This window comes from Natrix helvetica (genome assembly GCF_964273705.1).
Source record: "Natrix helvetica genome assembly, chromosome: 7".
NCBI lineage: Eukaryota > Metazoa > Chordata > Lepidosauria > Squamata > Natricidae > Natrix > Natrix helvetica.
Window position 1 is genome coordinate 66,453,407 of NC_138558.1, and position 24,587 is coordinate 66,477,993.

The window sequence follows — 24,587 nt, forward strand, 5'->3', positions numbered from 1 at the left end:
TGTCCCCCGCGACTCCCGCCCCTCGACTGGGATTGGTGGCGGCTCTTTAATAAGGGAGGGGGGCGCTCCAGATGTTCGCTCGGACTCGCGAGGAAGGCGGCTCCGCGGGAGGAGTACAGCGCTGGGCTGCTGCGGTTCCTGTCCCGCTGAATCCGAGGGATCGCGGTCCGTCCCTGCGAGCGGGTGTGAGCTGTCCGAGCGTGGGCAGAAAATGGTGTTGCTGCCCAGGTCGTGCAAGGAAGGTGAGTTGGCTGCCTTCTCCCCGCTTTGGGGGAAAGTCTTTAATTTCTGCACACAACTCCGCCTCCCAGCTGGGTCCTTGAGAAAGCTGTGTGAGCACCTTCGTGTAGCAGTTATCAGTAGTAGTAGTAATAGTACTACTACTAGTAGTTTAACAGACAGATTAACAGAGTTGGGAAGGACCTTGTGGGTCATCTAGTCCAACCCCCTGCCCAACTAGTAGTAGTAATAGTAGTAGAGTTGCAAATAGAGTGGGATTAGTGAGGGGGTTCCTCAGTTAGGAGGTAGCACGCTTTGCACCAATTCTGGGTTCCGCCCATCCTACGCATTGAAAGTTTCCTGATCTTGGCATCTTGAAGAGCAGTTGGTGCCTGGAAACTCAACAGGTGAGAGAGGCAAAGGGGGAACACAAGCGTGCCAAATGGAGCAGCTTTCTTCAGAAAATCAAAATGCGAAAAGTAAAATCAAATGGATTTAGTTTAAAGCTGGTGTGTGTGTGTGAGGTTTAAACGGGAAGGGTGACTGGTCTTTAGGATCTTTTAGGACCGAATACAAAGCACAACAATCAAACCATGAGGAAGGGAGCGGGGAGGAGGAAGGGGGAACCCCGTAAGAAGGAAAGCCAGGATCAGCCTGTAAAAGGTCTAGGACAGCGATGGCGAACCTATTTTGGCTCGCGTGCCACAAGGGGGGGGGAGTGCAGGGGGGTCGTGTGCGGGCGTGCCACACCCATAATGCAACGTGCGACACCCCAGTGCGCATGCGCGCACAACGCGCAACACCCCCATTTTTACATGCTTTTTTCACCCTCCCCAGGCTCCAGGGGCTTTATAGGAGCCTGGGGAGGGCGAAAAGAGCCTCCCCCGCCCCCCCCGGCGGCCCTCCGGAGGCTTCAGGGACCGTTCGGAGGTTTCCCTGAAGCCTTCAGAGCGCTTAAAACCACCCTCTGAGCAAACCGGAAGTGACTTCCGGGTGGCTCGGAGGGTCGTTTTAAGTGCTCCAAAGGCATCAGGGAAGCCTCCGGATGGTCCCTGAAGCCTCCGGAATGCTTAAAACAACCCTCCGAGCAACCCGGAAGTCCAGAGGCTTTATAGGAGCCTGGGGAGGGCGAAAAATAGGTTTTAAAAAGGTGAACTAAGCTGGCCAGCGCGTATTGCGCACTGGCCAGCTGACAGGGCAGCGCCTCGCGTGCCCTGACAAATGGCTCCGCGTGCCACTTGTGGCACGCGTGCCATAGGTTCGCCATCACTGGTCTAGGATGTCTCTTCTACACTAATGCTCAAAGTATGAGGAACAAGCAGGGTGAACCTGATGTCCTAGTAGTTAGTACAAAAGGACGGGTAGGATGAAACTTGTAACTGGAATGTGATGCTAGAAGTATATAAACTCTTCAAAAGAAACAGACCTAACAAAAAAGGTGCTGGGATTATCTCCACTGCACCTCTACAGAAATGCATCAAACCAAGGATGAAAGCTTTCTTGAATGCATATAAGTTAATATAAAAGCGAGAAAAAAAGAAATGGCATTGCCATAGGTCCTATCTGCTGGCATGTGAGCTGTCAGTTCCAGCACATGCTGGCCAGCTGATTTTTGGCCTTCCGGAGGGCGGGGGGGGGGAGAGACTGTTTTCATGGTCTTCCATGGCTTCAGGAAAGCCCGTGGAGCCTGGGGAGGGCACAACTAGAAGTTTCAAAGATCGTTTCCAAACTTCCGGTTGGCCGATTGGGCCCGTTTTTCGCCCTCCACAGGCTTTCCTGGACCCTGGGGAGGGCGAAAACGGCCTCCCCCAGCCCCCTGGAGGAAATATCAAGGTCAGCTTGGAGGTGAGCAATGCGGCGCGTGGGAGAGGGGGAGTTGTGCATGCCTGCGCATTTGGAGGCTCGCTTTGCATGATGGGTGCCGGCACAGGCATACGCTATAGCATGTGCGTCCTTGCATTTTTGGCGCCCAACAACAAGAAGGTTCATCATCACTGCCATAGGTCATAGCTTGACCCCTTCCTGTCTGTGGCAGACCCTCAAATATTGGAAGACTGCTATCATGTCTCCCCTAGTCCTTCTTTTCATAAAACTAGACATGCCCAGTTCCTGCAACTGTTCTTCATATGTTTTATCCTCCAGTCCCCTAACCCTCTTTGTTGCTCTTCTCTGCACTTTTGTTTGTTTTGCTAAGGGTTTGTTTTGCTAAGCCTGTAGACCAGCTCTGCAAACATTTTCTCACCTATGTGGATCCGATGTTCAGTCCCTCGTTTTTCTGTTCTTCTAGGGGAAGTGTTTCCTTTGTCTTGCCCCAACTCTCAGCATGCCTGGTGCCAGATCCTCAACGTCTCGGAGCTACAAGCTTCTTTTTTTGCCTATTCGGGGAGATACCCCAATGAAACCGTGCTGAATGTTTCCACTCCCCAAGGAAGCAAATACAGCTTGTACCTGGGTGTCGCATTGGCCATCGGCTCCAGTATCTTTGTGGGCTCCAGCTTTATACTGAAGAAGAAGGGCCTTTTGCAAATGGCTGCAAAAGGTTTCACTAGAGCTGGTAAAATAAATAAATACTACTTTCAAGTATCCTTTTTTTGTTTTGAAATTTGAAATCAAGTCTCAAAGCATTGCTTGGCTATTGTATCTCCAATGTGTATTTAATATTGAGTGGTTCGTGCAGGGTATACTCTTGTGGAAAGCATAGGGTATTTTCTTCATCAAATATGAAACATTCTGGTTTTTTTTAAGGTCCCCCTCACCCATCATATTGTAGGAGGTCTGAAAAGAGTCTTTGGGGCCTTTTGGCAGTAAATAAATTAATAATAAAGAAGAGTTGTTGAAAAAAAAATACATCCACAGTATTTTGATTTTTATGTGTGTACAAAACAGCGTAACAAAAAGTGGTCTTGAAACAGTTAAACAAATTTAATTACTCTTCTGTTAATTTAGTTTAATAACTTAGTTCCTATATAGCTCATACCCAGGATATGGTTTATTTGCTTTTTATCCCACCTTTATTATTATTTATAAATAACTCAAGATGGCCAGCGCTTCTAATGTCCATTCCTTCTCCTGTTTTCTCCACAACAATCCTGTGAGGTGGGACAGGCTGAGAGGAAGTGACTGGTCCAAACTCATCCAGCTGGCTTTCATGTCTAAGACGGGTCTAGAATTGACAGAATCCTGGCTTCTAGGCCAATAGCTCCATAAATGATCTAGATGAGGGAATATAGAGCCGCAGGCTATTTCCGCTGACTGCCGGCTGCCTTCAATTTGGCAGTTTTTTTTTTAATCTCACCAGGCTCAAGGTTGACTCAGCCTTCCATCCTTCCACGGTAGGTAAAAAAAATGAGGACCCAGATTGTTGGGGGCCATAGGCAGACTGTAAACTGCTTAGAGAGGGCTGTAAAGCACTGGGAAGTGGTATATAAGTCTAAATGCTATTGCTATAGAACAGGGGTGTCCAAACTTGGGAACTTTAAGACTTGTGGACTTCAACTCCCAGAATTCCCCAGCCAGCAGAGCTGGCTGGGGAATTCTGGGAGTTGAAGTCCACAAGTCTTAAAGTTCCCAAGTTTGGACACCCCTGCTATAGAAGGAGCACTCATCAAATTTGCAGATGACACCAAACTGGGCGAATTGGAAGACAGACTGAAGATTGAGAAAGATCTTGATTGGGCCCTAGCCAACAATATGCAGTTATTATGTAGAAAAGCCAGACCCTGCATTTAGGCAGGAAAAATCAAATGCACAAGTGTAGAATATGGATTTTTCAGGACCCTTTCCCTACTAGCTACTATTGTTGGGCCATGTACTATCTATTGCCTCCCGGTCAGCTGGGACTCGGAAGGCAGAGAATAGATGGGGGAGGAGCCAGTATTTACTGATTCTCTGAACTACTCAAAATTTCCACTACCGGTTCTCCAGAACTGGTCAGAACCTGCTGAATACCACCTCTGGTCCCCAACCCCCAGTTCATGGACCAGCAGCGGTCCACAAAATGCCAGAAACAGGGCTGTGCCCCATTCGCAGGATGAAGGCAGCGCACGAAGTCACGCCCCCTCCGGTCCACAGAAAAGACTTTCTCCACGGATCTGGTTGCAGGGCTGTTAGCCTAGCCGACCATCACTTAAGTCTCAGCCAGCCACTTTGCAATGCCAACAAGGTTATTTGCAGTCTTGGGCTACCTCAACAGAGAGGCAGCCCCAAGTGATGGTACTGATTTATACTGCATTAATGAGGCCACCTTTGGAATACTGCTTCCCGTTCTGGTCACTTGATACAAAAAAGATGCTGGAGCTCTAGAAAAAGTTCAAAGCAACTTGTCCCGAATACAGTAAGATCTCCTGCGTTGGGTTGGTTAGGCTAGAAGAGGTGGTTGGGGGCAGGGGTGAAATCTTCACTACCAGTTCACAAATGTGAGCACATGCCCCACCTCCGCGCATACGCAGGACCTTCCAGGCGGGTGGGCATGATGACATTTGGGTGGGCGGGCGGAGCCTGCTACTGAGCACATCTGCAAAGGTAAGTGAAGAGCGAGGGGGGGAATCCGCTGTGCCACGCGATTTAGATGAGCATTCTATCTTTGCTTTTTAGATAATATAAATCATACATCACAGCTGGTCGTCGGAAATACTGGTTCACCCGAACCTGTAGCATTTTTTAACTAAAGGTTCAGGCAAACCGGCCTGAACCGGTAGCATTTCATCCCGGGGGTTAGACTAGAAGACCTTCAAGGTCCCTTCCAAGCCAAAGTTCTATGATTCTTGCTTTTACTGTTGCTGGTATAATTCTGCCTGCAGTTACAATGGAAATAAGGATGACACCCAAAAAATTCTCTTTTGAAAAAAATATTACAAAAGGGGGTAGTTGAAGTATTTGAATAGAAGCGGAGTTCTAGGTTTTTCTTCCAAAAATGTTTTTATGGTTTTTCTTTTCCCTAGGAGAAGGGGGCTATTCATACCTCAAAGAATGGTTATGGTGGGCAGGATTGCTTTCAAGTAAGTATTAAAGCTTCTAAGCTTTACATTTATATGTAGTTATTTTTGTATACTTCTTGCTAAAAGAAACTGGCTGTAGTTGTTACAAGCAAGGCTTCCTCTGCCTTAATATTTCTGTCATACAGTATGAATGGAAAGCAGGTCCATTTCTATTTGCCAGAAATTCTTGTTAGAGTTATGGTTGTAGTGGAGAGAGAGAGATGGAGAGAGATAATCTAATACCGTATTTTTCAGATTATAAAATACACTGGAGTATAAGCCGCACCAAGATTTTGAAGAGGTAATTTTTTAAAAAAATGTTTTTGCACCTGTAGGCCTCCCAAACCCTCTATATGCCTCTTTTTTAATGAAAGGCTTGGGGGGCAAAAATAACCAAACAATGGCCCGTTTTTCGCAAGTAGGCGAGGTTTTGGGAGGCCAAAAATGCTGTATTCAGTGTATAAGATGCACCCAGATTTTCACCCTCTTTTTGGGGGGGAAAGGTGTATCTTATACTCTGAAAAATACGGTAGTTTCCAAAAGTTTCTTGAATCTAACATGGGCAGGCAGAAATTACTGATAGAATTCCAAAAAGATACTCATATTTTTAGAAATGTTATATCTCTCAAGTAATTCTAGTTGTCATTTTTTGGCAGTGGGAATAGGAGAAGCTGCCAACTTTGCTGCATACGCCTTTGCTCCGGCAACTTTGGTCACTCCATTGGGGGCACTAAGTGTCCTTATAAGGTTAGTACAATTAGTACCTTTGCTTGTCAACTAAGACATCTAGGATTAGAGTTCAACATGACCGTAGATACACTGTGGGCTCTTATACTTCAATTTTAGTTAAATCATGTCTATATTATCTATCTAAAGCAGTATTTCTCAAAATTGGCAACTTTAGGATGTGTTTCACAACTTTCAACTCCCAAAATTCCACAGCCAGCCAAAAACACTCTTCTGGAGAGCCCAAAGTGACAACATACTTCACTGTTAGAATTTGGCAATTATAAAGAGCTTTAGACTATGCACACATACACAGCTCTGCCCCTAACTTATTTCTGCAAAAATACACATTTTCCCCAATATGTGATTCTTTTGGTATATAAGGTAGAGGTAAAAGTTTCCCTCGCACATATGTGCTAGTCATTCCTGACTCTACAGGGCGGTGCTCATCTCCGTTTCAAAGCCGAAGAGCCAGTGCTGTCTGAAGACGTCTCCGTGGTCATGTGGCCAGCATGACTAAACACTGAAGGTGCACGGAATGCTGCTACCTTCCTACCAAAGGTGGTTCCTATTTTTCTACTTGCATTTTTACATGCTTTCAAACTGCTAGGTTGGCAGAAGCCGGGACAAGTAATGGGAGCTCATCTGTTACACACTAGGGATTCGAGCTGTCAACCTTTCTGATCAACAAGCTCAGCGTCTTAGCCACCGAGCCACCGCATCCCTCACTTTTAGTATATACAGGATTTAAATTGAGAATCTGACCTTGACAATTACATTAGCCAGGCACTGTGACAAAGTAGGTTTGTAAAGGCAGTTGCATATAAACACACAATTTATATACTCTGTGGCGGTTTAGGGACCATCAGAAGGTGCTCTGCAGTGACGTGCGGTGAGGTTTATGGCTGGTGAGGCTGGTGATGTCATCAGGAAGGCGGGGAATGGGACCACGTGTGCTGGAGGCTGAGGCTGCCTCAGCCTCCAGCACACATGATCCCATTCCCCGCCTTCCTGAGCGTGCTCCGCCGGCTCGCGCTCCGCAGTCCTCGAAAGCGACTGGGGAACGACGAGAACCTTCCTGCCTCTGCTGGACTTTGCGCGCTCCTCGTGACTGCATATTGCAGTCGCGAGGAGCGCGCGAAATCCAGCAGAGGCAGGAAGGTTCTTGTCGTTCCCCAGTCGCTTTCGTGGCTTCGTCATCCGGGAGCGCCGACAACATTTCTGCCTCCGCAGCTCCCGGGCGCGGCCGGACGGATGTAGCCACAGCGACGCCGAGGCGGTCCGGGCGGACGAAAGAGCGAGCGAAGCAGCCTGATCCTCGGTTGCTCGCCCGCCAGACTGCCTCGGCGCCATTCTGGCTACCTCCATCCGGCTGCGCCCGGGAGCTGCGGAGGCAGAAATGTTGTCGGCGCTCCCGGATGACGAAGCCACGAAAGCGACTGGGGAACGACCCAGTCGCTTCTGTGGCTTCATCATCCGGGAGCGCCGACAACATTTCTGCCTCCGCAGCTCCCGGGTGCGGACGGACGGATGTATATAATATTATATATATATGTATGTATGTGTGTGTATATATATATATATATATATATATATATATATATATATATATATATATATATATATAATATAATATAATATAATATAATATAATATAATATAATATAATATAATATAATATAATTAATATAATATAATATAATATAATATAATATAATATAATATAATATTATATACTATGTGCAGTTCATTTCTCTTTATAACGTTTCCAAAAGTCAGGATGAACAGTTGTAGAGTTTGGCAAAACTAAACTCATAAGTTGATATATCAAAGACGATTAATAAATAATAATGTGCAAACGTTGTCTATTATCGTTCTTGGTTCTTATTCATTGTAGCTATTCAGAACTTCAGTTGTGAATCTAGATTTGTTACATTCTCAAGGGATCTGTCTTTGCTCAATTCCTCCTTTTTTGAAAATTTCAAACAGTGCGATATTGTCTTCCTATTTCTTGGATGAAAAGCTCAACATTCACGGAAAGATGGGCTGTGTGTTAAGCATTCTGGGGTCCACCGTGATGGTCATCCATGCTCCTGAAGAGGAACAAATCACATCATTGGATGACATGGAAATCAAACTGAAAGACCCAGGTACGCTTACTAGAGAGCTATCATAGAATGTGATGACTCCCCCGGAAGCTTCTCCAGATGCCTCCCCAGATGTTAATTTGGAGGATCAGCTGATCCTGGGCATGTTAGGAGGGGAGGCAGCTGGGGGCTATGACCTAGGAATGGAGGGGCTGAGAACAGGAGAGTGACCGGAGGAGCAGCTGGCTGAGCTAGAGATAGGAGGCACAGCTGCAGCTGGTCAGTGGAGATGAAGAACTGCCTCCTGATCCAAGAGCATGTAGGGCAGAGAGGAGGCATGTACAATAAAGGTCAGTCAGGCTACTTGGGAGGCGGCAGCCTCACCCCTCTTGATGGGTTGCACCAGGAAGCAGTTATTTAGCTCAGCAAGGGGAGTGCTGGGAGCAATGTGTCTGTTTGCTTTCTCTGTGTTCTTCAGCCATTGTGATTCTTGCCTTTTCAGAACTTGCCTTTGCCTAGTGGACCTCTCTTGTCTTTGTGCTGTGGCTTCTTTGGAGTAGCCTGTTGAACTCATTGGAGGCGCTGGCAAAGGGAATTGCTGGGGAATACTAACTCGGGCTTGGAAGCCTTAATAAAGACTCCTAACACCCATGGTGTGTGTGTGTGTGTGTGTGTGTGTGTGTGAGAGAGAGAGAGAGAGAGAGAGAGAGAGAGAGAGAGAGAGAGAGAGAGAGAGAGAGAGCGAGCGCATGAGCAAGACAGCACCTAGAATGAGCCCCCATTATGAAAATGTTTCCTCATGAATGTATTTAGATTTGGCTAGAATCTATTTATTCGTCCTATAGACAGATTTGAGATTGTGCATGGGTCTTCTGCATGTACAATATTACAGCTGACATGGAGATACCAAATGGAAATATGTCAAGAGTCTGTAGCTATCCAGCCAGCCCACAAATAAATAATTCAGCAGGATTCATTTAGAGAAGAAACTTCTTTATATACAAAAATATAAAACACGATGCATGTATACAATACCCATACAGCTCTTGCGACGTAGTAGAGAAGACGTAGAAGCAAGGACTAGAACTAGAAGCAAGGAGTAAGGACAAATGAATTCTTCTATACACAGAACAGTTAAGCTAAGCGACGCCCAGGCTCTGAGCTGTCTGACATGGCTCACAACAAATCCTGTGTCTCAGTCACCGAACAGTTCCCATTGGCTGACTTGTTGCCATGGCTATTCCAGGTCATAAATTCTTATACATTGACAAAATGGGCTAACACAGAAGGAGGAAGGCTTCTGCTTCCAAGCTGCTCCCAGGCTCTGGGCAATTGAAATGTAGTGAAAATCAAACAAGAGGATTTCCGGCATGGGATACAACTCTGCTATTCTTTCTTCTTCTATCTCAGTGTTTCTCAACCTCAACCACTTTTGTGATCTATGAACTTTGGAGCTGAAGTCCACACATCTGGAAGTTGCCATGGTTGAGAAACACTGGCATAGAGAAACCTTACAGTCAGTGCATAAATTTGAACATGTTCTATTTTACCTCAATTTTTTAAAAAAACATTCAGATCTTGAAGAGGAACCTTGGCAGTGGTGGGTTCAGGGTGGTATGCCCCGGTATAGGTGTACCGGTGGCAGCTAGGAGCAGCGGCCACCGTACCGGAACGGTGTTTCCGTTGGGTCCACTTGCCCGCCCTCATTCCTTACCTGTTTTTAAGCTAGCAGGCCATTTGCGCACACGCATGCAGTGTACGCTGCCTGTGCAACCTCTGCCAAGCAGTTGGAGCATCGTAGGGCAGGGCATGTGCATGCATGTGCACCACGCATGCCCATGGTGGACACCCGGCCCCATCGCAGCGTACCGGTTGCAGCGGATCCGGAACCCACCACTGAACCTCGAGTTATCAGTTTCCCTCCTAATACTTTTCACACAGGAATAGAGTAGAAATTAGTACCTATCCTTGCAGAACGGGGAAGTATTTCATAAGTGGTTCTTCATTTAGGGAACATCGGATCATATGCACTTGATCACATCAACTGTGATTTGATATCTTTGCTGTTCTCTAAATCTTTTTGCCACCTAGTGCTGAAAAGGTTGCGCGCAAATGTTGCACACACGCACGCTCATCAGGGCTGTGCTCTGGAAAAGCTTAACTTCTTTATTCTAATGCGCATGCACGCCTGACGATCAGCTGGCTGGCATGCATGCACACGCCAGTTTTCGGCACTGCCACACGGACAAAGGGATTGCACTCCAGAAAAGCCGAACTTCCGGGTTCTGGTATGCATGTTCACCTGACAATCAGCTGGCCGTTGCACATGCGCACCCCAGTTTTTGACACTGCCGCACGCGCACAGGGCAGCTGATTGTCACATATGCAGGTGCGCCAGAAACCCGGAAGACAAACAGGCATGGCCGTGTGGGCTGGGCGACATTGCATCGCATGCCACTTTGGGCACACATGCAATACGTTTGCCATAATGGTCCTAAGCAGGGGTGGGCCTCAAAAATTTTAGATTCTCTGCCCGGTTGCTGGGTGGGCTTCGCCTAGTCGGCTTCCTGCACCATGGTGGGTGGGGAGGCATTTTTGCCCTTCCCTGGGCTCTGGAGGCTTTCCTCAAGCCTCTGGGAGGGCGAATCGGCCTCCCCAGGCTACAGAAGCTCTGTGGAGGCTGGAAATGGACCGGTTTTGGGGGTTCCTGAACTTCCGGTAGGCCTGTTTTTTGCCCTCCCTAATCCTCCGTGCATGCCCTGCACTTACCTGCATCCAAAACAGGCCGCGTGGGAACTCCTGGGAGGGGAGGGAATGGGCGGGGCCAGTCAGGAGTGGGATTTGGGGGTTCTCCGAACTGCACAGAATCTTAGCTAGAGCGTCTCCCGAACCCCTGCAAACACCCAGCAGCCCATCCCTGGTCCTAACATGTAGTTATTTTCCTTTCCTGCAGTCTTCATTGTGTTTGCTGCCGTTGTAATTCTGACCTCGCTGGTACTTATTTTTGTTGTCGCTCCACGTTTTGGACAGACCAATATATTGGTCTACATCTCCATCTGTTCCCTGATCGGGGCTTTTTCGGTCTCCTCCGTCAAAGGCCTGGGCATCGCTATAAAGGACATGCTCTATCAGAAGCCAGTCTTCCGAAATCCGCTGCTCTATGTTTTAGCCGTCATTTTGGTGCTGGCTGTCAGTACTCAAATCAACTACCTCAACAAGTCATTGGATGTGTTTAATACATCTCTGGTCACCCCCATTTATTATGTGTGCTTCACCACCACGGTGGTAATCTGCTCTGTAATCCTCTTCAAAGAATGGAACAGCATGGAACTTGGAGATATCATTGGGACCTTGAGCGGATTCTTCACCATCATCATTGGCATTTTCTTCCTTCACGCTTTCAAAAATGTCAGCATTACCTGGAACCAGTTGGCGGCTTCCGTTAAAAAAGACCCCAGCTTGCCTCTGCACACTTATGAGTCTCATCACACTTTGTTGGAAAATATGGACGCTCCCCTTTCGATATGCGATGAGGATAATACTCTGTTCAGCCGAGGGAACGAACGACAGTAACTACCGTTGAAGTCATCTCTCACGGCTTACCGCCCACCAGAGCAATATCATCATCTTCAACTATCCCAGAATTTGGAGCAACAAAAGGGAGACGTGCCATTTGCTTTTGGGTTAGAGAAGGAAATTAGATCATTTTGGCATTTTGGTATTTGCCACCTTTGACAAGCTGCAAAAGTCACCGATAGCAGAAATTCTGTTGAAGTGATAACTATAGTTTCTAGTAAACTGAATTACGTATGTAAATGTATTTCTAAATTGTATTTTATAGCTTCACTGTTTTAAAATGAGATTTTTTTCCTGAGGGTTAAGCGAGGGTATTTAGTGAAAACCAGGACTTTTTCTAATGACCAGCATGTTAGTAAATTGGAAGTTTTAATTTATTCTAGTTTCCCAAGTAGGAATTTGCCAAAGAGAACTTCTTCTCTTTTTTTAGGTTTAACTTCCAGCAACAAAGTTTAAAATCCAAATACATTAAATGAAAACAGTGCCAGATAGCACTGAATTAACTCCAGACCAAGAAATCCTTACAATAAACTCATGAAATCTGGGAATCAACTTGGTGTACATTAAACATTTCTGGAAATCCTTTAAATTTTATTTTCCTCATCAATTGCTTTTAATTGTTCAAGATGATAGATTAGCATTTTAAGAAACATGTATGTATGCTCTCAAATGTTAAAGTCTCTTTCCTTTTACACAGAAGTGTATTATAATACAGGGTTAAGATTTTTTTAAAAAAACCCATGGTGACCTTCTTGGTTATTTTGTGAGCTAGAAAGTGATTTTGGTTACATGTCAATGTCTGAAGTCAAATGATCAGTGCCAATAAATTTGGTTTCGAAATAGATTTCCATCTGTAAACACAGGCTTGGCTGTGTGAAGATTTTTAGTCATCTCTTCAGTATTTAATATTAACACTTTAGTTCCAAAACTGCTTAAGAAAGAAACAAACAGCTAGACAGGTTTTATTACACAAATAAACATCATATATTTAGCTCACAGTAACGAATAAGAATGGCCTTGGATAATACCATCTTTTTAGCTCTGAATTTCTCTTATCACTTTAGTTTGTTAAGAATTGTCATTTGTTCCATGATAAGGAAACCTTTAAGGAAATACAGGTTTTTAATTATTTGGAGTGGTCACTTACCTTGTGGCTCATCTGAAAACCATGAACAGTGATGGTGAAGTGCCATTGGGGGGGGGGATTGCTTTTCTGTATCTGTATGAAGTTTGCTGTAACTATTTTAAAATATTTAATATTTAATTTTCTGAATCGAGAATCTTTGAAGCTTTGATAGAATATTGACAAAAATGAATAAAAATGTTTTGATAGTGTATCCTATTAACATTGGGCCAGTTTTTATATTTTATATCATCCTAATTTATCTGGAGGAGCCTCCTATGGGAAACCTGGATACAGGGAATCAGATGGAGGTAGGTCCAGGGGTGGGCTGCTAGGGGTTTGCCTGGGTTTGGGAGAATCCGTAGCTAACGTTATGGATGGTTCATAGAACCCCCAAATCCCACCCCTAGCTGGCCCCTCCCTCCCCTCCCCGGAGTCCCACGCGGCCCATTTTGGATGCAAGGTGAGTGCAGGGCCCACGCGGAGGCTCGGGGAGGGGGGAAAACGAGCCTCACAGAAATTCCAGAAGGCCAGAAATGGGCCCATTTCCGATCTCCGGAGGCCCTCCAGAGCCCGAGGGAGGCAGTTTTCACCCTCCCAGTTGCTCGAGGAAAGCCTCCGGAGTCTGGGGAAGGCGAAAAGGCCTCCCTTCCCACTGTGGTACAGGAGCCCGACTAGGCCATGTCCACCCAGCAGCCGGGCAGAGAACCCGTTGCTGAAATTTTTGAAGACCACTCCTGGGTAGGTCCACATAACATTTATATCGAGAAAATAGATATTTACACAACAGACCCAAGAGTGTGAATTGATTGCTATTGATGACTTACAATTAAGACAAAAGATAGTTCACCAGTCCTTTGTATGAAGCTCCCTATTTCTGGGAATATCCCTTATTTTTAAGGTAACAAATCATAGGGCAACTTTCTGTGGTGGTGCCATTCTTAGAAGCAAAGGCCACACATGCTGCAATTTTGCAAACTCTTTATGTACCATGGTAAATAAGAGTATTTCTTTTTCAAGCATATAGTCTAGTCCAGGAGTCTGCAGCCTGCGGGCCAGATGTATCATGCGCTAGCCACCCCCACCCTCGGTTTAGTGAAGGGGGGAAAGTCACAATATGTCACATGACGCTGTTAGTTTGACACCCCTGGTCTAGTCTTTATGTTATAAAATGTGGGGCAAGGGGCTTACTGAAATCTTAACTTAGAAATAGCTAAGTAAAAGAAGAAGGGGACGACAGAGAATGAGGTGGCTGGATGGAGTCACCGAAACAGTCGGCATGAACTTAAATGAGCTCCAGAGGATGGTAGAGGACAGGAAGGCCTGGAGGAATGTTGTCCATGGGGTCGCAATGGGTCAGACACAACTTCGCGACTAACAACAATAAGTAACAGTTGGGAATGGTAATGCAAAGGTGGGTTCCTCCCGGTCCTGTTTGGTACGCCAGAAGAGGTAGTGAAAATCTGGCGTACTGGACTGGTAATAATGGTGGCTTGGTAAAATTTTATTTGGGGGGGGGGTGGTTGCTCCCCACAGAGGGAAGGGAAAAAGAAAAGAAAGAAACAAAGAAACAAAAGGAAAACAGCAGAGCAATTTAGGACTAGAAGGCTACTCAGAGGTTTTCTAGCCTAACCCCCTGCTGCAGCAGGAAACCTTACATTGTCTGGATTATGTTGGTGCTTCTAACAGAGAGGAAAATTGCCAGAAAGGAGAAGGAATTTACTAGAACATGGCTGCCATGAACAGGAAAGCAGAGATAGTCCTTGACTTATGACTAATTTTGGTTGCTAAGCAAGAGTGTTAAGTGAGCTTCACCACATTTTACCCAATCTATGACATCTCCTGTTGAGTGACATCAAGTTGACCACACCCACTCAGTCACAAAACCACCAAGCCACACCCACAAAATAGGCCATGCCCACAAAATAGGTAGGAATTTTTTTGGAAACCCACCACTGTGTTAATGTCCTTTAGCTGCTACTCCTCATACCTAACCTCTTTTCAAATGTAATTAACTTGGATTTATGCAAACAGCATTGGTATTCTTCAGCAGCAGAGTCTAGATTGTTTGGGCAAAATTACATAATGGGTAGGTTTATGTAATTCCCCCCCTAAACAGAACTGCAAAATTACTTTTGCTGATTTTGAACAGTTTCAGGATAAAGCAAAAAAATATTTTTTTTCCTTTTGGGGTCTGCAAAGCTCTTGTATATAAGATGCTTTCGATGCTTCTGAAGCACTGTGTGATGTCAGAAATTATGTCCCCATGCAACTTTAGGATGAGCTTTGGGATGGTCATAATTTATGACATGGTGAATAGTATCTTAATGAGTGTGAAAGTTTAATTTTGCACCGCGCACCCACCTGAAAATGAAAACCAGTGGTTCAACCTTTCATCACAACTTCATATTTATTATATGAAGTATATTTATTAGACATGTTTTGCTATACATTATTTCCCTGGCCATGGAGCACGCTTTGTAGCTGGTAAAATCAAAATAACAATCTGATTTTTAAAAAACCCTCTCCAGTTTGTAATAAAGTTGGGAGCTTGTTCTCTTTTTGCTAAACACCAAACTGAACGTGCAGCATACGATAAAAGGAGTCGATATGTTGTGCTTTTAAATAGTTTAGGACATATTACGTACTCCCTTTGTATGAAAACCTATGTGCAGTGCCTATTTACAATCCATAAATGGTATTTAGAATACATTTATGACGAATGCCGTGTTTCAAAAGAGCCCTTCTGGCTTCTAGAAATAGAAAAGTTTTAAAGAGGCTTTAATAATATTTTTCTTTTGCGGAGAATGATACAGCAGATCAAACCGAAAGGGTATTTTTCTTCATTAACTTAGTGGCTGCTTAAACAAGTCACAAGTCCCGGAAGATCTTCTGATAGTCTTGTGTTCTTCCTAACATCTGTTTCGGGCCTGGTGGGGTCCTTGAGCAGCTTCCAGTCAAAGAGATCTGGTACTTTTGTACTAGTCTTTCGCTTTGTCCCTATTTTCCTAACAAACCACTGAGGTCTTGTATATAAAGACAAGTTCTGTAGGAGACTCATTCTCCATATTCCATCTCACCTCCACATTCACCAGCAGCTATGACCAACCCATTGTATGCAAAACCTCTGTGCTGGCTGGAAAAGGAGATGTGCCCAAGCTCATCTGGAGGGCACAACAATCACTTTAAATATTGTCCTTTCAAGTCAACAGGTGGTTTATAAAAGGCTTGTGTTGATTTGGGTTACGTTGTACAGTAAGCTTTAGCCTGCTACAAATGGGCATTTCCCCTCTCAGGAAAACCACACTGTGGCTTGCTCGATAACAATATTGTTTGAATCGTGAAATGGACTTTAAATATGTCGATAAAACGTCTTCCAGAGACAAAGGGGCAATATGCACAATTGTCTTGTCTTCCCATGGTCCTTCTAAGCAGCGTCCAGGACTGTGTCTCTGGGAAGAACCCAGCAGCATCTCTAAAACGGTATGTCCTTATTGTGAATTCTTGCACCTGCCAAGCTTATAGTCAGGACGAAGAGTCTTCAGCTATACATTCAATCATATGCAGGAGATCCTGAAACGTAGGACGTCCTTCTGGCTTCTACAAGTGGAAGTTTTAAAAAGGCTCCAATAAGTGACATTTCTTTTTCTTTTGTGAGGCACGATATGCAAATAGTCCTCACTTAGCAATGATTCAACATTACAACCTACCCTTCAAAAGTCACTTACCACCAGTTGTAGGGTTTCAGATGGCTACACACACCTGCAGTGACATGACCACGTTTTTGGGAGCTTGGCAATTGGCTCACCTTTACTGCCTGTTGCAGAGTTTCAGTCACATGACCACAATTTATAAAGTTTTCTTGCTGGTTTCTGGCTTCTTTGGGCTGTTTCCAGCAAAAAAAAAAAAAAAAACCCACCCATGGGTGTTTTTATAAGAGCCGTAGTGGTGCAGTGGGTAGAATGCAGTATTGCAGGCTAATTCTGCCAACTGCCAGCAGTTTGATTCTCACCGGCTGAAGATTGACTTACCGCATTTTTCAGAGTATAAGATTTTGAAGAGGCAAATTTTTTTTAAAAAGTTTTTGCACTCTGCTGACCTCCCAAAACAGGCCCGTTTTTTGTTACAAAGGGGCATGCATAGACTTTAAGAGGCTTATAGAGTGCTCCTGGGGGCTGGGGGCAAAATTGAGCAAAAACAGCCTGTTTTTCGCTCATTTCGGCCCTCCCCAGCTCCCAGGAGCACTCTGGAAGCCTCCTAAAGGCTATGCATGGCCATTTTGGTGAAGGGGCGAGGTTTCCGGTGGCAAAAAATGCTGTAGTCAGTGTATAAGATGGACCCAGATTTTCATTCAAATACAAATAAAATAGCAGAGTTGGAAGGGACCTTGGAGGTCTTCTAGTTCAACCCCCTGCCTAGGCAGGAAACCCTATACCGTTTCAGACAAATGGCTATCCAGCATCTTCTTAAAGACTTCCAGTGTTGGGGCATTCACAACTTCTGGAGGCAAGCTGTTCCACTGATTAATTGTTCTGTCAGGAAATTTCTCCTCAGTTCTAAGTTGCTTCTCTCCTTGTTTCCACCCATTGCTTCTTGTTCTACCCTCAGGTGCCTTGGAGAATAGTTTGCCTCTCTCTTCTTTGTGGCAACCCCTGAGATATTGGAACACTGCTATCATGTCTCCCCTAGTCCTTCTTTTCATTAAACTAGACATACCCAGTTCCTGCAACCGTTCTTCATATGTTTTAGTCTCCAGTCCACTAATCATCTATGTTGCTCTTCTCTGCACTCTTTCTAGAGTCTCAACATCTTTTTTACACCATGGCAACCAAAACTGAATGCAGTATTCCAAGTGTGGCCTTATCAAGGCCTCATAAAGTGGTATTAACTCTTCACGTGATCTTGATTCTCTCCCTCTGTTTATGCAGCCTAGAACTGTGTTAGCTTTTTTGGCAACCTCTTTTTTGAGGGAAAAAGGTGTGTCTTATACTCTGAAAAATACGGTAGCTTTCCATCCTTCTGAGGATCCAAATTGTGGGGGGCGATATGCTGACTCTGTAAACTTCTCAGAGAGGGCTGTAAAGGACTATGAAGTGGGATATAAGTGCTATTGCTATTATTATAGAAACACATGAATCTATTTAACAATCCCAGTGTTCCCTTAAAAGTATGGCGTTCCCTTAAATTTTTTTGCATTCACTCACCAACCACCATAATTTATTTGTAAAATTGTGTCTGTTCATGTGGGTATCTCAACTTATGACCATCATTATTTATGATGGAAATTCTGGGCTCCATTACAGTTGCAAATTGAGGGCTAACTAGTAAATCAAACTGAAAGGGTGTTTTTCTTCATCAACTTACTTGACTGCTTAAGCCAGGGGTGTCCAAACTTGGGAACTTTAAGACTTGTGGACTTCAACTCTCAGAAACTATGCTGGCTGGGGAATTCTGGGAGTTGAAGTCCACAAGTCTTAAAGTTCCCAAGTTTGGACACCCCTGGCTTAAGCAAATCACAAATATTGGAAGAAGCTGTTTAACACAAAATTGGGATGATTACAAATAAAAAGTTAACACATTACTGCGTATGTTTTGGGAGTGATATAAGCCATGAAATGGACAGTGATCTACATTTTACCCATATATAGATTTGTTAGTCTTTAAGGTGCCACATGTTTCTTGCTGTTTTGCTGGAACTGTCATAGTTTGGAAACACATACTCATATAGCCCAGGTGGCACAGTGGTTAGAGTACTTTGGGCTACTTCAGCCGACTGCTAGCTGCAGTTCAGCAGTTCAATCTCACTGTCTCAGCCTTTTATCCTTCCGGGGTGGGTAAAATGAGGACCCAGATTGTTGGGGGAAAGAGGCAGACTCTGTAAAACTGCTTAGAGAGGGCTGTAAAAGCACTATGAAGCGGTATATAAGTTCTATTGCTATCGCTAAAGCACTCTGGTGACAAATAGGTTGAAGAACTAAGCAAGAGTAATCCTTTTTTATTCAGTGTTGTTTCAACCAAATTCACCTCTGAAGTATAGAAGTTATAAGAACATGATAGTTTTACTAAGAGGGAGACAATATTTTATTAGTATTTAATTTCTGCACTTAGTTAAACTCACATCTTTCTACCTAACATCTTTCTTGTAGGTAGAACTAACACATTAAGCTTATCTCTTGGCACTGTAAGACAGTACTGTCAATTGCTAATGTTTTTCTGATTTATAAAATTGCTATGTCAGACCTGGAAGCCATCTTTAAATACATTGGGCCTTCAGGCCGCCCACATTTTCTACTGTGGAAAAATGGGTGATGGGATTATATGGAGTATGGGTGATATATAGTATAAATAATATTCCTTTCTCAGAGAGTCAAGGACGTCTTGCCCTGCACCTGGAGTGGTGTGACTGGGAGGCATCGCCAGTTGAGACGTGCTTGATTGGACCATGTGATGGACATGTGGGTGCTGGGCAGGGACTTAAACTTTCACTTGGGTGGGGAAAACCTGGAAGCTTTCAGATTTGGGTTTTCCCAGGTGCCAATATGCCATCTCTAATAAAATGGAACTTTGAGGAAACTCAAGCCTCAGAGTCTTCTTTCATTGGGGGGTGTTACTTGGAACCCTGACATGCTAACTGTTAGAATTTAAAATAATCTAATTTCCACTCTTTAAATCTACAGGTAGCCCACAATTTATGGCATCAAAATTTACATTGCTAAGCAAAGCGGTTGTTAAAGCGATTCACACCAGATTTTACGATCTTTTCTGCATGGTTGTTAGCAGAACACTGCAATTGTGAAGTGGATCAAATGATCATTACGTCAATCTGGCTTCCCCCATTAAACAGTTGGAAGTCTGATGGGAAGGTCCCAAATCGGATTCATACGATCCCTAGACGCTACACAACTGTCATAAATGCTGGTTGCTAAGCTCCAAGTTTTGATCATGTGATTATGAAGATACTGCGATGGTCGTAAGTGTCGGGACTGGTCATAAGTCACTCGTCAGTGCCACTGTATCTTTGAACAGTTGTTAAATGAATGGTTATTAAGTTGAGGACTACCTGTATTAGATTTCTCTTTTCAGACTGTGCTCTATTTAAAGGTAAAAGTTCTCCTCACACTCCTTGCTAGTCATTCCCGACTCTAGGGGACGGTGCTCATCTCCGTTTCAAAGCCAAAGAGCCAGCGCTGTCCAAAGACGTCTCCATGGTAATGTAGCCAGTATGACTAAAAGCCGAAGGTACATGGAACGCTGTTACCTTCCCACCAAAGGTGGTTCCTATTTTTCTACTTGCATTTTTACATGCTTTCGAACTGCTAGGTTGGCAGAAGCTGGGACAAGTAACAGGAGCTCATTCCGTTATGCGGTGCTAGGGATTCGAACAGTCGAACTGCCGACCTTTCTGATCGACAACTCAGCGTCTTAGCCACTGAGCCAGCCCTGAATGAGTAAGGCACAAGATAGGGGTACTATTCGTGCACCCACAAAAATTGGAAGAACAGACAGCAAATGGGAGGAACAGACAGCCTCGGTGGCGCAGTAGTTAGAGTGCAGTACTGCAGGCTACTTCTGCTGACTGCCAGCTGCTTGCAATTTGGCAGTTCAAATCTCAACAGGCTGAAGGTTGACTCAGCCTTCCATCCTTCCAAGGTGGGTGAAATGAGGAGCCAGATTGTTGGGGGCAATATGCTGACTCTGTAAACCACTTAGAAAGGGCTGTAAAGAACTGTGAAGCGGTATATAAGTGCTATTGCTTATATTGCATTTACTTATGGTCTGGCAATTTTCACTTGACTGACTGGTAGGGTGCAAAGAATAGTTGCGTCTATTTTGGGTCACTCTTCATACGAGAATACTGTAATAGGACTAATGCAAGAGAAATGCACCATAACTTACCTCATGCCAGCACATTACCATCAAGTCAAAAATATTTTTAGAAGCTAGCTTGGGTCGAAATAGCCGGTGTCCTTGAGAAATCATAGTCACCACTTCGTAGTTTGTGTTTGTCTCAAAGGGCATCTTCCCTTCTGTAAACACTTCCCACATGAGAACTCCTGCAAAATTAGAGAGAGAGGGAGGGGAGGGAGAGAGAGAGGGAGAGGGAGAGAGATTAGTCAAAGTTCACAGAAATAACTGATTTCAAATCCAATATTCTGGGTTATCCTCCATGATAGCAAATACAAATATGTTAATAGAAAATCAATCCTAATGAACTAAATAATCACCTCGCCTAAATCTTCTAAGTTTATTTAGTTTATTCAGCAATAGAATGGATAAACAAGTGCTTATGAAATGAGTCTGAAAAGTAGAACTAGGCATTAGGTTTACACAGGCACCAAGATGATTCAGAAAAGATACTTCTCGGCTACTCATTAAAGCAGCAACATTTTTTTCACACCTCTAGAGGCCTAAAGGAAAAGTTGCCACTGTTTTTCATGAATTGCTTTAATGAGCTGACTTTTTAAAGGAGTTCTTTAAAGCCGTGATAAAATAGCTGGTTGCTTTAAGAAGTCACCTTGCCAAAGCAATTGTCAAGAGGCAGCACATTTTTCAAATGTAGCTGCTTTAATTAATAGCAAAGAAATGTGTTTATGGAAAATGTATGAAGCATTTCTGAATCTTCCTAAAACATACACAACTCTTCTAAGCGGAAAATATGAAGCACTTCTTCTGAATTATTTTAAAAGATACACAGCTCTTCTAAGCGTCACACGCTAAATAATGCTACAGGTAGTCCTCGACTTACAACAGTTCATTTAGTGACAGTTCAAAAATTGCCCAGACTATTTTTCACACGACCAAACCAGCATCCCCATGGTCACGCGATAAAAATTCAGATGTTTGGCAACTGACTCATGTTTATGACCATTGCAGTGTCCCAGGTACATGTGATCCCTTTTGTGACCTTCTGACAAACAAGGTCAATGGGGAAATCAGATTCACTTAACAACCATGTTACTAACTTAACAACTGCAGTGATTGTAAAATGGGGCAAAATTCACTTAACAAATGTCTCACTTAGCAACACAAATGCTAGGCTAAATAGTGGTTTAAGTGGAGGGCTACCTGCACAGCCAATTTTGAGAACCTATCATATAAACAACTGTACCACAAGATGTGTGTGTGTGTGTGTGTGCGTGTGCGTGTGAGTAGTGGGTTTCGGCTGCAGTTGCAACCGGTATGCTACAACAAGAGTCGCCGTGCACCACAGGCACGTGCGCTGCGCACGCATGCGCACCCACCACCTGCAATGCTCCAGCTGCTCGGCAGAGCATCACACAGGCACCATATGCTGCGCATGCGTGCGCAGATGGTCCGTTTCCTTCAAATACAGGTAAGGAACGAGGGTGGGTGGGCGGGCCGTTCCGGTACGGTGGCTGCTGCTGCTTCCGGCAGGCACTGGTACGCGGATACTGGGGCATACCGCCTGCAACCCACCACTGGTGTGTGTGTGTGTGTGTAAAATCAGCTTTTCAAAATTAGTAAATCTTTATAGCACAAGGTTATATAGTAATAGATCTCTATATAATACAGATCAGAGATGGGTTCCTACCAGTTCGGACGAGTAGGTAGTAACTTGGCCTGCTATACCCCGAACTGGTTGTATTGACTCCGCCGTAGGTGCTGCCATCTTGTTTTTTGCTTCTGCGCATGCGCGAAAGCATTTTTTTAGTATTGTGCATGTGCGTGCAGTGCGCACATGTGCATAGCGGGTCCCTGAGTGAACTGGCAGTAGCAGCAGCTGGAACCCACCCCTGACACAGGTGATATAGTAACGGTATAGTAGAAGATACTGTATGTAATAATAAATCTCCATTAAAAACAAGTGATTGTGATTACATAAAATTTATTTACTTATCTATTTAAGTTTGTATTCTGTTCATCTCATTATGAAGAGCGAATATTACATTATAAACTGTCCAAAGTCACTTAGGTGAGATGGGCGAGGTAGAGATTTGATAAACAAATGAAACAATCAGAACAGTTAACCAGAAACATGTGTTTTACAATATATTTAGAAACCACTAGAAGGAAATAAAGCAGAAGTTAAAAACAGATTACAATACCTGAAACTCCTGAATGTTAAGTGTTAAGTTATGTAAGGACTAATGTCCATGACACCTGTATTTTATTCAAGATTCCTTGTGTTTATTTCACCTACAACTATTTATTATTTGTCATTAACCAATTTCATTGTATTTAAGTACAATGACAATAAAGATTATACTTATACTTATTAACATGAAGCATCCTCCCCCCCCCCCCACCCCAATTCTATCTTAACTATAATTATTGCTTTGGCAGATAATTTGAAGAGGCTAATCGAAGATTTGAAAAAGTAATTCTCCTAATTTTTTTTAAATAATAAAAAAGTTTAACAATCTTACCAAAAGACCAAACGTCAGACTTGCTACTGAATCGGCTGTAATTGAAAACTTCAGGTGGACACCACTTCACAGGAAATTTAGCGCCTGAAGAGCTTGTGTACTGATCATCAAGAACATACCTAAAAGGAGGGGGGGAGAAAAGATCCTTCCTCTGAAATGAGTTACAGGGGAATCTCCGTACTATATTGCTTCAAAACTCATCAAATTTGGTACTCGACACATTTTGATGTGAAAATGTTGTCCCAGTACTCAGCATTTGTTTAGTACTCAATGTGCTGCAATAGAAAAAGGGGGACAGCTGCAGAGAACAGATAGGAAGTTGGCCATGCTGGGAAGGGCACTGCAAAAGAAGGGGTATGACCACAGAGGGTGGACAGAAAGCCAGTCATGCTGAGAGGGTCACTGAAAAAGGAAGGGGGTGGCCACAAAGGGTGGACAGGAAGCCACTATGCTGGGAAGGTCACTGCAAAAAGAGAGGAATGGCCACAGAGAGTGGACAGGATGTCGGCCATGCAGGGAAGGTCACTGACATAGGAAAGGGGACAGAAGGAAGTTCTTCCCAGCAGAAACAAAGGGTCACGTGATAAGTCACATGGTTTGTTTGGGAGGCATCCTTTTTAGTAGTTGTCACACTTCCTGGAACAAATTAACACCAAATACCGAGGTACCACTGTACAAGAAACTGACACAGTCCTCAAATAAGGACCACTTGTTTAACAATGGTTCAAAATTACGATGCTATGGAAAAAAGTGACTTTGACCTATCCTCAAAGTTATGATTGTTGCACAATCCTTGCAGTCACATCATCACAATTTGAAACCTTCCCAGATGCCTTCTGGTGAGCAAAATCAATGGAGGAAGCTGGATTTGCTTAACAGCAACATGTTTCTCTTTCATTACTGTGTGATTCACTTAATGACCATGGTAAACAGGGTTGTAAAATTGGATCTGATCACATGCCTAATGGCCACATTGCTCATCAACTGAAATTTCAGCCCCAATTGTGGTCATAAGTTGAGGAGTACTTGTATTCAATATTCATGTCACTGCCTAATGGTAATGGATACATTTGACAAATATTTGGTTATGTAAGCTACACATTATCGGGGTCTGTTTTAAGTTAAAGTTAAGTTAAAAACATGGCCACCACTCTACCACTTTGGAAGGTACAAAAATATAAACTTAAAATGTGCCTGCTTAAAAGGTATAGAGATGATTAATACCTTGTCATTCCAAAATCAGACACTTTCACCACTCCTGACTCATTCACTAAGCAGTTTCTAGCAGCCTAGAGAAAGAAAAAAAGTAAAACAATAGTTGGATACGGACTGCATATCTTGGATGTAGTCTGATTACTGCTTAACATCTACCAGTTACACAAGTCTAGAGGTGTCAGGCTCCAAAAACCAAGAAAGATATGTTGCAAGTCTTCAAAGCAGATTTCTTTATTGCTTCTCACCATCAACAGAATCATGCCAGACTAAAGCATCC

General features: G+C 43.9%; 2 protein-coding genes across 2 annotated transcripts in view; one reads left to right on the plus strand and one right to left on the minus strand.

The window, feature by feature from the left end:
- Positions 1-112: 112 nt before the first annotated feature.
- Positions 113-12,917, plus strand: NIPAL1 (NIPA like domain containing 1). The gene is made up of 6 exons (XM_081958921.1): positions 113-242; positions 2,507-2,773; positions 5,160-5,216; positions 5,852-5,942; positions 7,911-8,071; positions 10,962-12,917. The coding sequence occupies exons 1-6, from the start codon at positions 212-214 to the stop codon at positions 11,579-11,581; spliced, it is 1,227 nt and encodes a 408-aa protein (XP_081815047.1). The 5' UTR covers positions 113-211; the 3' UTR covers positions 11,582-12,917.
- A 2,181-nt stretch (positions 12,918-15,098) lies between these two features.
- Positions 15,099-24,587, minus strand: part of TEC (tec protein tyrosine kinase) — a 97,891-nt gene continuing 88,402 nt past the window's right edge. Inside the window, exons 15-18 of the mRNA XM_081958907.1 lie at positions 24,320-24,384; positions 23,096-23,214; positions 20,604-20,761; positions 15,099-16,307 (exon numbers count right to left, since the gene is read on the minus strand). Coding sequence (XP_081815033.1) covers positions 16,233-16,307; positions 20,604-20,761; positions 23,096-23,214; positions 24,320-24,384 — 417 coding nt within the window. The 3' untranslated portion in view covers positions 15,099-16,232. The remainder of the gene's footprint in view (positions 16,308-20,603; positions 20,762-23,095; positions 23,215-24,319; positions 24,385-24,587) is intronic.

Bases quoted from the DNA above. Each gene is read 5' to 3' on its own strand.
- NIPAL1 (XM_081958921.1), top strand. From the start codon at position 212: ATGGTGTTGCTGCCCAGGTCGTGCAAGGAAG. The intron at 2,774-5,159 runs GTAAAATAAATA...TCTTTTCCCTAG, and splicing joins AAAAGGTTTCACTAGAGCTG to GAGAAGGGGGCTATTCATAC. The intron at 5,217-5,851 runs GTAAGTATTAAA...ATTTTTTGGCAG, and splicing joins GTGGGCAGGATTGCTTTCAA to TGGGAATAGGAGAAGCTGCC.